Below are 15817 nucleotides of genomic sequence, written 5' to 3'. Positions count from 1 at the left end.
TAAAAATAAAAAACAACTAGTTCATTCTAAGAATGCAGTTTGGCATTACGTATTTCGGAGTCTGAGGTCTGTGGGCTGGCTGACTTACTTTTTAAAACCATGAAACATTTTTGGTCTGCTCATTAGATTTGTACCTCATCTATCCAGAACTAAATCTACTAAACACTGATACCACTGGACTACCATAACAACAGTTTTGTAAGTGAATGAATTAGTTTTCTGGATGTTACTCTCTACTTTTGCCTTGTGGCAGCTCTCAAATTTTTTTCCTCATAATTTTACTACTAAATACTCAGTGCTGGGAAGGCTCTTTTTGTAGATGTAATAAGAAATGTAACCACTTTAATTACTTCATTAAGGTAACTAATTCCATTGATTACTTTTTGATTAATTTTCTAACAAATGTGTTAAACTGGGCTAAAGCTAAAAATATAAAAATTAAAAAAAAAAAAAAGATTAAAAATGTATAGAAATTAAGCTCTGCCAAAAGACGGTTTGAAAAGATGCAAAGCAACAGAATAAGTATTCTGCATATTAACTTTTTACCAATGAATAAATAAATTCAATTTAATTAAAATATTTGGATGAAACCCCTTTGGACTCACAAACAATTTGATTACTAACTGTAATTAAGTTCCATATTTTTTTTTTTTGTCAGTGACTGTAACTGATAACAAGTACATTCATTTTGTGATTATCAGTTACTCTCCAACACTGCATTTAATTTTTACAAATAGGTGTCTGTCACAAACTAGCACAATAAAATACTTTAGTTTTACATTAAATAAAACTGTCTAAATCAAACCTCACATTTTTGTCAGACTTACAGGATTTTACTTATTTCTAGGTTTAAAAAAGTGATAAAGTAGAAGTAGTCTAAGAAAGTAGATGATGAAAAATTAATCTTGTTGGACGACAAGATTTTTAGACATTTTTGCTAAACTGATTGATATCAACCGGATTTTCTTGCAATTTACTTTATAATAGAAAGAGAAAATGTCAGTCTCCTCTGCATATCACAAAAATCCAGTTGTTACAACAAAGCGTTGACACTGATTTTTATTTTATTTTATGACACTGAATGCCAGTGGTTTGAGATGTACCAATGTTACATCAGTGTTTACATGTACCTGAACGTTGCACAGAAATTAAAACCTTTTAAATCGGAAGTTAATCATTCTGATCAAAACTTGTAAAAGAAACATTTCGTGTCAATGTCGAATTTAGGCTCAAAGTTGTAGATTTTTATTTAAAGGTTTATACTAGTCGTAGGACCCGCCATCTTCCCGTCTCTGCCAACCAACATCACTAGCTAACGGTAACGGAAGCTGCTGAAGTGGACGTTCTGAACCTGGACTACCACACTCAGTTACGGGGGGGAGCGAAATTATTTATATAATCAACAATGCAGTGTTCTTGAGTTGTATTACTATTTCTGTACATTTAAACATATACTAATGCAGCATTGTTGGCTTTACAACTTTATACTGACGAATGATTCAACTATATGCCGATATTAACAACACACTCTCGGTACAGTAACCACCATGAAATGAAACGGCCCAATCTAATGACGTAGTTCCCTTTTCGCCTGGATAAAGCCATTTTGGTAGGCCGTACATAGTGGCTTCATATTTCACCTCGTGGAAAAAATATTTCGCGTTGTATTTCCTATTGTGCATCAGAGACTAGACGATCGTTTCGTTGAAGTTGCATAACTTCACCAGCCTGTGCAGGATACCTGCGGAACTCGGTGTGTCGGATTAGTTAACACGGGGACAGTACGCAGTTTTCATTACGCGGCACAGTTGAATGGTCGTCGTCCGGTGTTGACGTCCCAACGAACAAAGGAACCGTGAGGCCGACGCACGCTCGTTAGCGCATTCATAGCGAGATATTATTTATGAAATCATTTAAAATTAAACCCACCCCGACGCCTTTTTTGTTATAGAATTTTATTTTGAGAGTCTTATCCTAAAACACAACTAACCAGTTAGCCTGAGTCATTCAGACGTGTTAGCAACATCGGCTAAGGTTAGCCGCAGTCGTGGACTACTAGCGAGCTAACTGCTATAACTTTAGCATTGTTTTGATTCAAGAAAGAAGTTTTCTTTTTGGGCAAAATGGCTGAAGTTTATATCCGAGTGGCAGAGGAGGAGAACGAGGAACCCATGGAGATCCCGTCAGAGGACGACGGCACGGTTCTGCTTTCAACGGTGGCAGCTCAGTTTCCAGGGGCGTGTGGCCTACGGTTCAGGAGCCCCGTGTCTCAGTGCATGCGAGGAGTGCGTCTTGTGGAAGGAGTCCTACACGCGCCAGAAAACGGATGGGGCAATGTCGTGTACGTGGTGAACTACCCAAAAGGTAGATATGAGCACTTTGCATTTTTTTTAATCTTTACATAACACACTTCTGTAGAACAGGTGGGCATATGTAACGGGATTTATAATTCATGATGCAGCTTCAGCGCACTAAAATAGATGACAATGACGTGACCTGTAGTTTGTCCACGCCCATTAAAGTGCGCTTTGATACACTAAACCCATTCATAAACTGAGCAAACAAGCTCACAGCTTTGTACATGCAAAGTTGTCAACTTATTGAGGTAAATTTTGTCAAAGCAACCCTTAAAGAAATGCTGTCTTTTGGAAGTTAGGTCACATGTTTAACTGATTTAACTTTATGGTCATGTTAGAGGCTGTAGCTCCAGGTCTCAAGTAACTGTGTTCAATTATACAGACATGCTGTATTATTAAGCCTAATATTGTCATATATTACAATGTGTTGGTCAAAATATTAACCAAAACACCTCATCATAATGCTACTCAATTTATTAGGACCTAAAACTGCAGCTTATAAAATGACCATAAAGTTGAATTTACACATTTTTAAATGATTTCTACAAAAACCTAGGATGTATTTAAAAGTTGGGGTTATTTTAGTAGTGTTGTTATAAGGTAAGCTAGTTATGCAACTGTACTTCAAGCAATTGCATAATGATTAAAAATCAATAATGTGAAAGACATACATTAACACCCATCCATCTGCTACTAACTGATTTTAAATCACTCTGTTTGTAGAGATGTAAGTAAGTTAAATTTATTTATATAGCACTCTTTGTAAACAAAGGTTACAAAGTGCTTTACAATGGCTATATACATCAAGAAAGAATTCATAAGGGCAAAGTGACTACGAGAGCCACTTTGGTAATAGTGCTCAACTAGCAAAGAATTTGCACACAAAAAAATTTAAAAATGTTAAATAAAATAATGGTCTTGTGTAACACTTTAGGCTGATTTGTTATGGAGGAAATCTATTATCACAATATTGTCAACCAAATAATTTGAAAACAATATTGTGACAGTATTGTAGAATCTGTGATGTCACAAAATATTTACACAATGACATTTTGGATAAATACCCATCATTAAGGTAGATACAATGATTTGGTGGGTCAAGACAAATAATAAAACAGCTAGAACTATCTTGCAAGTTCAGAAAATCACATTACTGTAGTGCAGGAAAAGACAATACTATGTTGTTTTGATATGTTGCCCAGTCCTGGTAAGATATAGTAAAGTCCATGGACAAATATTTACATCAAAATCTTTGTGAAAAGATAATAAGCAGAACAGTGGAAAATATTGATTATTTTGCTGAGTGAGTTTTGCTCTTTGCAATCATTTCCAAAGTCAGGAAAAATCATATCTGATGGCTGTCAGGTTGAAATACAATAATTTCCTCTGTGTGTTGATCATATTTTAGACAACAAAAGAAAAATGGAGGAAATTGACGCCTCCTCTGCTGTAAAGATGAAGAGAGGAGACATGAAGACATCCGACCTGATCGTACTGGGTCTTCCTTGGAAAACAACTGAGCAGGACCTGAAGGACTACTTTAGCACATTTGGAGAAGTCATCATGGTTCAGGTATCACATTAACAGCTGTCAGAAAGCACGCACTGCTTTGGTTTGTATGTGGTGACAGTTGATCTCCATTGCCGAATGTTTGTTTCTCAGGTAAAACGAGATGCCAAGACTGGAAACTCCAAAGGATTCGGTTTTGTGAGGTTCACAGAGTATGAGGCTCAGGAGAAGGTGATCTCACAGCGCCATATGATTGATGGGAGATGGTGCGACTGCAAGCTCCCAAACTCGAAGGTGAATCTGGTAATGTCCATGCGTATACCCACACCCTCTGGGAATGATAACCATGCTAATATTGTCGTTAATACTCTATAACCTGTGGTATCTAATTGTTTACCTTTTGTTTACAGCAAGGTCCTGATGAGCCACTGAGGAGCCGGAAAGTGTTTGTAGGTCGTTGCACAGAAGACATGACCACTGATGACCTCCGGCAGTTCTTTATGCAGTATGGGGAGGTCACAGATGTCTTCATCCCCAAGCCATTTCGTGCTTTTGCCTTTGTCACATTTGCAGATGATCAGGTAAGCTGTTAAATCTTTAGAAAGCACTTCTTGTTGTTGTCATCCAGATGACCTGACTCATGTTTTTTTTTTTGTCCTCACAGGTTGCCCAGTCTCTCTGTGGAGAGGACCTAATAATCAAAGGCGTCAGTGTTCACATCTCAAATGCTGAGCCCAAACATGGCAATAGGCAGTTTGATCGCACAGCACGGTTTGGGAATGGTTTTGGAGCTCAAGCATTTGGTAGCAGCCGTAGTGGGTTAGGGAGCAGCACTAACAGTAGTCTGGCTAATTTTGGGTCCTTCAGTCTGAACCCTGCCATGATGGCTGCCGCTCAGGCTGCTCTGCAGAGTAGTTGGGGGATGATGGGCATGCTGGCTAGCCAGCAGCAGACATCCACCTCAGGCAGCACCTCCAGTGGAACAAGCTCTAGTAGGGACCAGAGTCAGTCTTTCAGTACAGGCAACAGCAACTACGGCACCAGCTCAGCCAGTCTCGGCTGGGGAACAGGGTCAAACTCTACAACCACTGGTACAGGGTTTAGCTCAGGTTTTGGGACCAGTATGGAGTCAAAGTCATCTGGGTGGGGTATGTAAGTTAAATGTTTGTATGGTAAGTATTGTGACAGAGATGAGTCTTTTCAAAATTTATTTCTGGTGTTGATGCGTATCTGAGAACTTAACACTTTTGTGGAAGATGTTTTGTACATTTGGAAAAAATGCTAAAGATTTAATTTAGGAAGTGTTGAAGTGAATTGTTTACCAGGATGTCTGACTAAAGTGCTATTTTTGATGTCTCATTTGTTTGTATCCATTTCAACTGGATTCTCTAATGCATGTATTGTGAAATGTGATATAACCATTTTGAAAATGCATGAATGTTTGTGGTTCACCATTATCCGGCTTTGTCATCGACCTAAAAGGCAATCTTGCATTGGGAAGAATCTGGTTGAAACCTAAATGTTTTAAGTGCAACTTTATTTGCAGTCAAGTTCTGTGGAAAAGCCTTCATTGAAATCTCTTCTGCAGTTCACCTCTCTTCCATTTTCCTGTGAGGAAGCTCCTCTTTGGCAGCATTCTTGGGGTGATATCGGTATCATTCTCCCTCTTCCCACCTGTAAATGCTATGCCATCAAAGAACGGCTTCACTCCGCATGTTCTAAGAGACGGTGGGTGTTTTCACTTTTATCCACTTTTAAATGGAAAGAACTGCGCAACTGACATTTTAAGAACTGATGAGTGCGATTGAGGATGGCTTGTGGCGAAGAGTGAAGCGATGAGTGAGCGAACGGAGAGACGCGTGAAACGGACTGGTTGTGCAGTGAAAGAGCCCAATTTGACTGCTTTTTGAATGTGTGAGAGTGGAAGCTGCAGATGCTACGAGCACCTCCCCTAACATGGACATTCTTTAAGTAGTACTTCAAGATATTTTTCTTTTTTTTTTTTTTATCTTTGCAAGTTTTTCCTTACTCTTAAGTATGTCGATCAAGTGCAGAAATATCAAATGTAGTGGAATGTTGTGATGAATATTTGTATTGCTTATATTATCTGATTTGAATGCTGTATGGTGTGTGCTTTCATGTTATTGAACTGATCTGTAAGTGTGTACTTGATGTGGATGACAACCTGCTGAAGACTCTGGGGGACGCGAGTGATAGTGTGAGAACGTGGAGTGGTGTGTCCAATGGTTCCCAGTAGCTCTTGTGTTGTTTGTGGGGTGTTTAAAAACATGTCAAATGAAGGGAGTTCTCTAATAAAGTTCATTTGAATAGATGCTTAGTTGATATTTACTTGGGTCAGTTTGTCAAATAAAAAAACATCTAATTCGATTCACATATCTAGGGACCTTGGGCTCTGCTGGTCGAGGTCTCCGTTTGAACCCTGACTGAAGTCTGTTCTGAAGGACGAAGACGGAAGTTCCAACACTTTCAGTGTGTGGCCTTCTCAGACATGACATGGGGTAGTACCTGTCTTTTTGCTGCTTTTGATGGCTTGTCAGAGTGAATCATCCCTTTTTGATTATTCACAGCTACTCTTAAGGTTAGACGGAAGGTCTAGAGGGGATCACTGTCTATAGAAATCCTTCAATACATGAGCTCAGCAGTGTGGCATTACCTCTCCAAACTGTATTTTTTAAGCCTTTAATTTGGCTTAAACAATCAGACAACTAATAATATATTAGGTAATTTTATGGCATTTGTTCGGTAAGTTTTAGATGACCATACACACTTAGTGGCCACTTCAGAAGTACACCTGTACATTCTATTGTAAAGTTATACAGAAGTTATGTCATAAATGTCACTTTCAGGAAGTTGAAAATGTTAAATTTTAAGGGTTTCCTCAGATCCTCAGAAAGTTTTAAAAGGCACTGACTTTTTCTTTTTTAAGGTCTTAATTGGTATTAAAATACCTTAAATTGGTCTTTCAAAAGTCTTAAAATTGTGAAGACATGGAAAGTAGTATTTTATAAATATTTTTCTTCCAATGAATCGTACAATCTCAAAAGGCACCAGATTCATTTTTAAAAATATGGCCTTAATTGGCGTTAAAATGTCTTAAATCAGTATTTCAAAAGTCTTAAAATTGTTAAGATACGGGAAGTGTGATTTTATAAATATTTTTTTTTCCTGATGAATCGTAAAATCACAAAAACGTACTGTTTTTTGTTTTTGGAAAATTAGGCCTTAACTGGTATTAAAATGGCTTAAATCAATCTTTGAAAAAGTCTTAAAATTGTCAAGACATGGGACATAGGTTTATATATTTTTTCTTGTGATGAATCGTAAAATCTCAAAATAATTAGTAACATTTATCTTTTTCCAATAAATGTCTCTCACATTAGCAGCACCAAACGTTATGTTTTATGTTGTTATAAATATTTGGGCACAACTGTCACTATCTTTAAGTAACTGATGGCGATTTATGTTTTTTTCTTCAATATTTATAACTGTAAATTTTGTCTTAAATCTCGTTCTGCATTAAAGTCTTAAATCTAACTTGCCTTAAATTAAAGGACCACTTATTTTTGTAGGCAGCCGGAAATTTTTAATGCAAGCATGTTTAACACTGAGGTTGTAGTTTGCGTTATACTGGACTGGATTATATTAACGTGTTTCTAATTTTTTTCCCTTCCTATCTACATATGAGTGGGGCAGACTATTAAACTCCTCTGAACATAATGCAGACTCATCACTACCTGTAGAGGTCAGTTTATTAAGTATTAACAAAAACAAAAATTACAGGCATCGTAAAAGTAGGCTTCATGGCAGGTGTGTTGGATTGCATCAGATTATACAGGTGTACCTAATAAAGTGGTCACTGAGTACACATTATGGACAGTTTGCCTGGCAGTCTTAACAATACAAGTGAGGTTCCCCCCCCCAAAAAAAACATTTAGATTACTCAGTTTAATGAAACAAGGTAGGTATATAATTTAGCAGAGATCTTGTAGTCAGTACTTTGGAGTCAGTTCATGCAGGTTGTTGTTTGTCGAACCAGTGCCAAATGCACTGTAATTTGACATTACATCAGCAAGTCCCAGGACAGATACCAGTCAGAGAAAGTACATTAAACTTATGTGATACATCAAATGACATCTGCTGTTGTAGGATTGGTAGCTGAATGTCTTTGGCACCTTTGACACTTAACTTCTTGTCATGTGTTAGTCAGCCGTCATGTTTATTTGAATGTTGGGCACAAGTGAGACACTGCGGGCCTGCCTGTGTCCTGTCCTTACTCTCTGCTCTCCTCCTCAGTGTCTCTACTCTTCCTCTTCCCAGTGCTCTTCTTTTTCAAATCCCTCTGCTCCTGGTTCAGTTCTTCACTTTTATTTTGTATGTAGATGGACTGAAATAAATAAAGGCAAATTAAACATTGAGTTTGCTGTCTGCTGTAGAATATATACCCCTACATAGCTCCAGTATACTGCATTACTAGGATGAAATGAGTGGTCTATGGTGACTGGTGAAACTACATGTATTTGATTTTGACTTTTCGACAATATCCTGTTTAAGTCCTTTCTGACAATCCAATGGAAGTAACTCACCAGTGCAGTACTGCGACGAGCAACAAGCTTTACATCTTCTGAAGACACTGTGCTTCTTTTAGCATGTCTGAAATCAGAGTTGAGATTGTAAATCAGATGTTTTATGAAAATTATAACAGATTATTACATTTGTTCTGCTAGGTTGGTGTAAGACACATGAGCAAAAGACCTCACCAGGTATTTAATATATTGAAAGACAAAACAAGGTGAATTCATCTGTTAATATGCCAAAAAAAAAAGATCCTCACCTTGCAAAGGCCTCCAGGTCTTTAGCAAATGTGTCTGAAAAAAGGTGAGGGGATGTAAAGTTAAGATTGACCTGTTGGTAACATTTTGTACACCACTATTTACATACATGAGTAGTGTACATGCCTGTATATACATGAGTTGGAACATCATAAATGTTCTTTATGGTTAGTTGCACATATTTCTCATTACACTCCACACCATCAACACAGCAGCAGTCTGTGTGGACTGAGCTGGATAATGTTTCATCGTGAAAAACGACCACATTGTTTCCAAATTTATCTTCCATACTAAAACTCAACCAGCAGCTAAACCCTGAAAGTCTGAAGCTATGTATACATGTACCTTTTTTTTTTTTTTTTTTTTAACAAAATTGCAACATTTAAGTTGACACCAATTTTCTACGTTTTACATCTACAATTTTAAAAATATTTATAAAAAGACCAGAGCGTATTCCCATTTTAGCTGAAGGCCTATCCAGGGGTTTCTGACTTATGTCATGTCATACATATGTAAAAGAGTGTGCTATTTGTGGTGACAATACAATGAACACTGGTTGCCTGAACAAATCTGCAGAAGATTGCCAGAGATGAATCGGGCAAGCAACCCTGATGGGACCTAAAGTGTGAAGTGGATAGTGTTGTCAAAAATACTGATTTATCACTACATATCGATTCTGAATATTTGAAATCTCTCAATACCAGCTGCACTTTCTCACCCACTCTCATTTTTAATGTCATTCTGCTGTTGTCTGCTGCTAACCAAAGACGGAAAAGTCATCGTTGTCATGATATAGCCTTGTCATATTTATCTTTTAATAAAAATTTTAAATCTTATGCCCTCAATGTCATTTGCCCCCCATTGTATTGAAAATATTATCAAATATGGATATTTTTCAAGGTAATGTATCAAAGTTATAAATTACAGTATCCTGACTGCACTACTGAATAGTAAGCTGTGGCCAGATGCAGAGGACAGGGTTATTTAACACTGCTCAGTATACTAAATCTGCATAAATTACAGCAGCAGCTATCCCATACATGTGCATACGGTGCATGTATATACATATTTTTTGTACTACATTACTGGAATTACTTTAGTTTGTGCATTTCACTCTGCAATAAAGGAAAAAAGTAAATGAAACAGTGAAGCCTACTGCATTATTTCTGATTAATTTCTGTGACATATTTTGAAAGATAACTGATATAAAACGTAAGGCCGCCCTGTTAATATATTAATGTAATTATTCTTTGAGTAACTAAGTAATTTTTGTTTGGTTGTTTTGATTATTTTGGGGAGATTTTTTTGGCTTTATTAGACAGACAATCAGACATTAGAGAGGTGCAACAAATCATGCTGGCTGGGTTCAAACTTGGGCTGTTGTGATAATTAAATGGTCAGTGTCTTGAACCCTTTGAGCACCAAGATGTCTCCGTTTTCTTCTTGGTGGATAAAATTTGTGATGGTAGAATGAGTTGATGCTGAAACATCTATGACGTGTTTTGCATTAGGGTATTCCGGATGTGAGGTTTAATTGTTGTACTGAGCTGCATGTTGGTGGAGAACTGTATATTGATAAATAAATATCGATAAATGCATGTACAATGTAACTGTATAAGCCAATTCAATGCATCAATAAAGCTATGTATTGTAAGTATTACATATATCCAGAGGTGGAATGTAGAAAAGTACATTTACTCCGGTATTATAACTAAGTACAATTTCGAGGTACTTGTACTCCCATTTCATGCTGCTTTATACTTTTAACTCTACTTCATGTCAGAGGGAAATATTGTGCTATTTACTCCACCACAGTTGATGCGATTTAGTCACTAGTTACTTTAGATTAGTATTAGTACAAAATATAATCAGCTAATAAATGAGGATGAATTATTACTGAATACTACAAATATAATAAACTATAATGCGTCACTTGTTATAATCCAAAGACATAACATACATTATTCTGAAAAGGGTCTGTCGACACAGTGAGCACTTTTACTTTTGGTACTAGGCACATTTGACGCTAACACTTGTGTTCTTTTACTTGAATAGCGTATTGAATGCAGGACTATTATTTATTGTGCTGCTATTTTTACTAACGTGAAAGATCTGAGTACTTCTTCCACCACTGCATGTTTCAGAGCTATTACTGGATTGTACAAAGTGTACAAATGCACCCAATGAACTCGTACGTATGTTGATTTAAATAACTAGATAGGTTGTACAAGAAGTATTACACTTTGTAATGATGTGAGTCATTTTTTATATTTTAGTACATGTACTAATGGAGATTTTTAATTCCCAAGGCTCTGCTGGACAGATAACACTAAAGAAACAAATCTAAACATATATGATCTTTATGCAAACAGCAAGCTAGCTGCTATTCACAAGTTAAAGCTGTGCATTTGACAAGAAGATGCCTGTGAGTTTTAATTTATATTTTATGTACTGTACGTTTCTGATGGTGCATGACAGTATCCTTGTTGACACCCACCACATTGTCTGTAAGCTGTCTCAGCTATTGCTGCTATGACTTGTCGACTGAACTCTCTCCGGTGATCCTGTCCCATCTCCTGACACAGGCGACCCACAGTATAATGGACTGCTGCCTTTAACCTCTGAAAGTCAAAACATTCAATGAGATTACATGACATTAACATGACGCTATGCACTTTCAACTTTAACGCAGTTTTTTTTTCTAAACTGGGGATGCACAATAATATGGACTTTAAAATTAACTATTAGAATCAGCCAACATGCTTTTCCTTATATTGCACAATGAATGAATATTACATACATTGAAAAGCATTGTATTTCATGTCTCCATCTGCTGGTGGGCCATCATGATAAGAGTATGCATGTATAATATGATGTCAATTCCACTACAGAACAGACTTGAAGATCAATAAAATAAGGTGGAGAAAAAAGGACATATCAATATCTGTATTGGTTATTGGTCATACAAGTTGTTATATATCGGCATTAAGTCCAATATCCTGCATCCCTATTTTTTACCTGTCTGCTGCCAGCAGTGAAAAGTAACTAAGTACATTTACTCAAGTACTGTACTTAAGTGCAATTTTGAGCAGGGGCAGAGCCAGATGTTGTAAATATTTGGGGGCTCAGCTCAAAGCCAGGGGAGTCCAAGGACATGTTTCTCCAAGGGAGATTTAATGGCAACTGTATATACACTATTTTTCAAACCACTGGTGATGCTGCTTACAGTCTGGCACCTGGTCGCTAAGTTTTAGTAACATCCCAACCTCACCTGTGCGCTGTGCCAAGGAACCTCCAGAACACAGGAAAATAATAAGACAATAAGAAGATACAGGCAGAGGGCAGAGTCTCTGCAGATAAATACACTGCCACACACTTCCTGTAGGTCATAAGTGACACTTGAGAGGGATTACTTCTGTATGAGTCTGTATATTGTTCCCAGGAAAATCTGACTTTTGAGAGAATATTCAAGGCTGGAGCACCAAAAGCTACCACCCCAGTTCTGCCACTGATTTTGAGGTACAGTAATTTCTTTATTAAATGTTTCATATTTCTGCTACTTTAGACTTCTATTCTACTAAATTATAGAGGGAAATGTTTTACATTTTACCCGATGACACTTACCCAATACCTTTAGTTAACCTTACTTTGCACAGAAACCTGAAGCGACATCACTTTTCTTGTGCTGCTTCTGGACGCCTTTCACAAGTATATAATACTCTAAACCCTGAGCAAATTGGCTTGATTTCTTTCAAAAACATGGGAAGAGACATGTCCCACAAATTCCAAAAAATTTATAGATTTTCAAAATTATTATTATAAAAAAGAAAAAAAAATAGGGAAAAAAGAAAAGAGCTTGGGAAAAACAACATCCAATTATTATTATTATTATTATTACATATTTAAAATCACGATACAGAATAGTTATACTTTTAAGCACTCTTACCAGGTCATTTCCTTGTTTGTTTTTAACTGTCTTTCTTCCTTTTTCCCCCCATTAATTTTCTTGTTTTTAATATTCTCTTTTTACTAATTTCTTGCAATTTTTGGGGGGTCGTTTCTTCTTTCATGGTTCATTTCCTTCTTCCCATGTGTTTGAAAGAAATCAAACCAAATTGCTCAGTTTTCAAACGGTTAATATAAAATATAATCAGCAAATAAGTTATGATGTAACATTAATATTAGGGCTAAAGATAGGTCTTTATTGATCCTTTCTTACATGTCAATATATATAGTAAAATAACGGCAACATTTAAGCAATGTATATATGAAGCATCAATAATTATAGTTCAGTAATATATGTGTACTTTTACTTTTTGTGCTTTAGTTATATTTTGATGCTAGTGCTTTTCGACTTTTACTTTCCAAGAGCATAGTCTATTTTAAATTAAATAACATTTTAAATAACATTGCAAGAGATTGGTAAGGTCTAAGTTCGCAGTTAAAACTGAAAAATAAAGGAGACTTTGGTTACAAATGCAGTTTGAATAGGAAAAATGTGTTGAGCCATTGTGGAGATACCAGTGTCTAAAGTTAAGGAAACTGTCTTGCCCACAAATATGAGGACTTAACTTTTATGTTAGATTTTAAAGAGTATAACATCATTAGGGTTTGGGTTGTAGGTTGTTAATGTCATTATACTGACCCAGCGAAACATACAAGGAATATTAACCATGGGTAAAATGACTGCTGAGAACGGAGATGTCTTTTGACAGGTCTCCTTGTTGTGTCATACTGAGCTGACAGGACCCTGGGACCAGATACACTCACCTGACCGATTATTTCTACACTGTGTTAACGCTACTTTTACTTAAATAAAAGATATGTATCCCACCAGCCTGCTGCTGTAACGTTAAACAACAGCATACAGATGTGAAACGTTAGCTAGCTAACGTTAGCCAAACGGTCTTACCTGCTGCGTTTCTTCTTTATCAACGGACATTTTCAGGCAGGGAAACTTTCGACTGCTGCGGCTTCAATTATATAACAAAGTCCTCACAAAACCAAGGTGTAACAGACAAAACAAGACGCAGTTTGTACACACATATTTCAACTTGTTCGCTAAAGGTAACAGTTGGCAGGAAAAACAAAAACTCGCGGCACACATTCACCAACAAAACAACGACTCCTGAGTTTAATTCAGTGTTTAATGTACAGCACCACCGTGTGGCCAGGAGGAGGTACTGCAGCGCTGCAGCGTTTAATGACACACATTACAATCAGATTACATGCTCTTCATGTGGTTTATTAAAGCAGGCTCCTCTCATGGAAATACTGAGGATGAAGTTCCCTGGTTCTGACACGGTTTCAAAGATCACAGAGTTCTTTTGTAAACTTGCTTGCAGACTTGATCCTGGCAAGTAAGTTCCTGAAAGGAGAAAACATGAAATTAATACATTTTCCAACATTTATTGTTAGAAAATGACAACAGTGTGCTCATAATTAAAGGAATGTCATAAGTTTTCTCATGGAGAAGTGATTTTTTTCTTGTGTTTAACTCATTAATTATATAATTCTATATGTGAATGCGTCCACAAAATACTTCATATAAATCAGCATAACTTATGACACAGTGTTGATCACACACATTAACTGGATTGTAAAAGGCTATCAGAATTAAAAATGCAGAGTCATACCAGATGGAGCTCGTCTCCATTAATCCAGTGAGTCCACCCTCGGTTCTTCTTCTCTCCTTTCTGAACACACACCAGCTTATCATTGTCCCAATTGACCACAGTCTGATAGGGAACAAAAATAAAATGTATATATAATATAAATGTAAATAAAACTCTTTATTTTTATGCTTCATGCTGCTGCAACTTTTTAAAAATATTGTATTTTACTTGATTTTATGACTTATGGTTTTACAATTGTATGATTTTTGCTGCATTTCTTGTTTGAAAGGTGCTAGATAAATAAAGTTTATTATCATTTGTTCTTATTATTACAGAAAAATACATATAAATATGGTTTGTGATCACCACAGAGTCACAGACAACAGTGTTTACTACAGTATTACACTTTATTAAATCCTTTATTACCTGGCACGTCCTGTTGTCCATCCCTTTGGTCACCTCTTTAAACTCCTCTCCAATTTTAAATGAAAGGTCATAATTTCTGAAAGTACTGAATGTCTTGATTGAGAAACTGTCTCCGTCTTGCTTAATCACTTTCTGGGGCTTCAACACCGAGGCAATCCTACGTGTTGCAAAATCAATGCCTGTGTGTCAAATTGAGAGGAGCTGGTTAGAACAAGGTACTGTTTGCGTTAACTGCAAACACGTCCATCCTGCTCTGATCAGGACATAAATTAACATTAACCTTCACTGTATGTGTAACGCCCTCAAGGTCACTGACAAAAAGAAATGCACACTCAATTCTCGATCTATCCAAATTACATAAATCATGAACAGATATACCGTTACTTTCCTTAATGTATATTCCACATTGATTCAGTTGTCAGCTGTGAGCATGAATGTTCGAAAACTCAAACCCAAATGATGCTGAGAACAATTCAACATTCACAAAAGAAACATTACTCAGTCAGCTACACATAAGGGTTTCCTCTCATATCATAATTAAACATTCATTTAAATTTCAGTGTGTTTAAAGAAGCTGTGACACTCACCAAGTGCAGCCATGTAGCCCTCGAAATTGGTTGTGCTGACCATGTCCCACGTCCCACTGTAGTCGACAGGCATCTTGGATGTTGGTCTGACTCTCTGGAAGACTATCAGGAGTGATCGGATTTAAAGTGCATGGGTGGGATGTTTCATTGTGTGTCAATTTGGGGCAGAGATGATGAGTTGTCGCCAGCAGCAGCTATTTAAGACACATACTGTACAAAGGAGACACACTGTACGGCGGAACAGGACTTTTTACACATAATATGAGGAAACTATTCTGTTCCTGTTCAAACAAAAGCCTCCACACGGGGTGGTATTTTAAAATCTTACAAGTGGGCTGCATCTTTAACATTTACGTACTGCCAGCTGTGACCAAAAACATAATCTTAAAGTTTAAATGTACGTGCAGATGTTGGGCTTTCAGGGTAAATAACACACAGCACAGGTCTCTGTGCATGTGCAGTGTGAAATACAA

The 15817-nt window shown here is 36.8% G+C and overlaps 3 protein-coding genes across 5 annotated transcripts; 1 reads left to right on the top strand and 2 right to left on the bottom strand.

Moving 5' to 3' along the window:
• Nucleotides 1-1575: 1575 nt before the first annotated feature.
• Nucleotides 1576-9859, top strand: tardbpb (TAR DNA binding protein b). 3 transcript variants are annotated; one of them, XR_004501670.2, is made up of 6 exons: nucleotides 1582-2364; nucleotides 3766-3929; nucleotides 4020-4169; nucleotides 4277-4447; nucleotides 4531-5594; nucleotides 6268-9859. XR_004501670.2 is itself a non-coding variant. In XM_033626527.2 (5 exons), exons 1-5 carry the CDS (start codon nucleotides 2124-2126, stop codon nucleotides 5020-5022), a joined length of 1209 nt encoding a protein of 402 aa, XP_033482418.1. In that variant the 5' UTR covers nucleotides 1576-2123; the 3' UTR covers nucleotides 5023-6198. The 3 variants fall into 3 exon arrangements, 2 of the variants coding, with proteins under 2 accessions (XP_033482418.1, XP_033482417.1); XM_033626527.2 differs by lacking the exon at nucleotides 6268-9859 and having other exon boundaries at nucleotides 1576-2364; nucleotides 4020-4160; nucleotides 4531-6198; XM_033626526.2 differs by lacking the exon at nucleotides 6268-9859 and having other exon boundaries at nucleotides 4531-6198.
• cenps (centromere protein S) lies at nucleotides 7619-13770 on the bottom strand. The gene is made up of 5 exons (XM_033626529.2): nucleotides 13629-13770; nucleotides 11214-11337; nucleotides 8719-8752; nucleotides 8471-8537; nucleotides 7619-8271 (listed from the first exon to the last, which is right to left on the bottom strand). The coding sequence occupies exons 1-5, from the start codon at nucleotides 13656-13658 to the stop codon at nucleotides 8158-8160; spliced, it is 369 nt and encodes a 122-aa protein (XP_033482420.1). The 5' UTR covers nucleotides 13659-13770; the 3' UTR covers nucleotides 7619-8157.
• Nucleotides 13771-13818: 48 nt separating this feature from the next.
• On the bottom strand, nucleotides 13819-15611 carry rbp7b (retinol binding protein 7b, cellular). Its single transcript, XM_033626528.2, has 4 exons — nucleotides 15345-15611; nucleotides 14758-14936; nucleotides 14353-14454; nucleotides 13819-14084 (listed from the first exon to the last, which is right to left on the bottom strand). Exons 1-4 carry the CDS (start codon nucleotides 15415-15417, stop codon nucleotides 14031-14033), a joined length of 408 nt encoding a protein of 135 aa, XP_033482419.1. The 5' UTR covers nucleotides 15418-15611; the 3' UTR covers nucleotides 13819-14030.
• Between the last annotated feature and the right edge of the window lie 206 nt (nucleotides 15612-15817).

The sequence above is a fragment of the Epinephelus lanceolatus genome, chromosome 1 (assembly GCF_041903045.1).
Source record: "Epinephelus lanceolatus isolate andai-2023 chromosome 1, ASM4190304v1, whole genome shotgun sequence".
NCBI classification, from domain to species: Eukaryota; Metazoa; Chordata; class Actinopteri; order Perciformes; family Serranidae; genus Epinephelus; species Epinephelus lanceolatus.
The sequence above is the reverse complement of the archived record's forward strand: the minus strand, read 5'-3'. Positions and strand labels throughout refer to the sequence as shown.

What these genes read in the sequence shown, in the direction of transcription:
- tardbpb (XM_033626526.2), top strand. Translation starts at nt 2,124, where the DNA reads ATGGCTGAAGTTTATATCCGAGTGGCAGAGGAGGAGAACGAGGAACCC. An exon ending in CGTGGTGAACTACCCAAAAG is followed by an intron (nt 2,365 to 3,765) that starts GTAGATATGAGC and finishes ATCATATTTTAG; the next exon opens with ACAACAAAAGAAAAATGGAG. An exon ending in TCACATTTGCAGATGATCAG is followed by an intron (nt 4,448 to 4,530) that starts GTAAGCTGTTAA and finishes TTGTCCTCACAG; the next exon opens with GTTGCCCAGTCTCTCTGTGG.
- cenps (XM_033626529.2), bottom strand. Translation starts at nt 13,658, where the DNA reads ATGTCCGTTGATAAAGAAGAAACGCAGCAG. An exon ending in GACAGCTTACAGACAATGTG is followed by an intron (nt 8,753 to 11,213) that starts GTGGGTGTCAAC and finishes ACCTTTTTTCAG; the next exon opens with ACACATTTGCTAAAGACCTG. An exon ending in GACCTGGAGGCCTTTGCAAG is followed by an intron (nt 8,538 to 8,718) that starts GTGAGGATCTTT and finishes CTCTGATTTCAG; the next exon opens with ACATGCTAAAAGAAGCACAG.
- rbp7b (XM_033626528.2), bottom strand. Translation starts at nt 15,417, where the DNA reads ATGCCTGTCGACTACAGTGGGACGTGGGACATGGTCAGCACAACCAAT. An exon ending in GGGCTACATGGCTGCACTTG is followed by an intron (nt 14,937 to 15,344) that starts GTGAGTGTCACA and finishes TTTGACACACAG; the next exon opens with GCATTGATTTTGCAACACGT. An exon ending in TGGACAACAGGACGTGCCAG is followed by an intron (nt 14,455 to 14,757) that starts GTAATAAAGGAT and finishes GTTCCCTATCAG; the next exon opens with ACTGTGGTCAATTGGGACAA.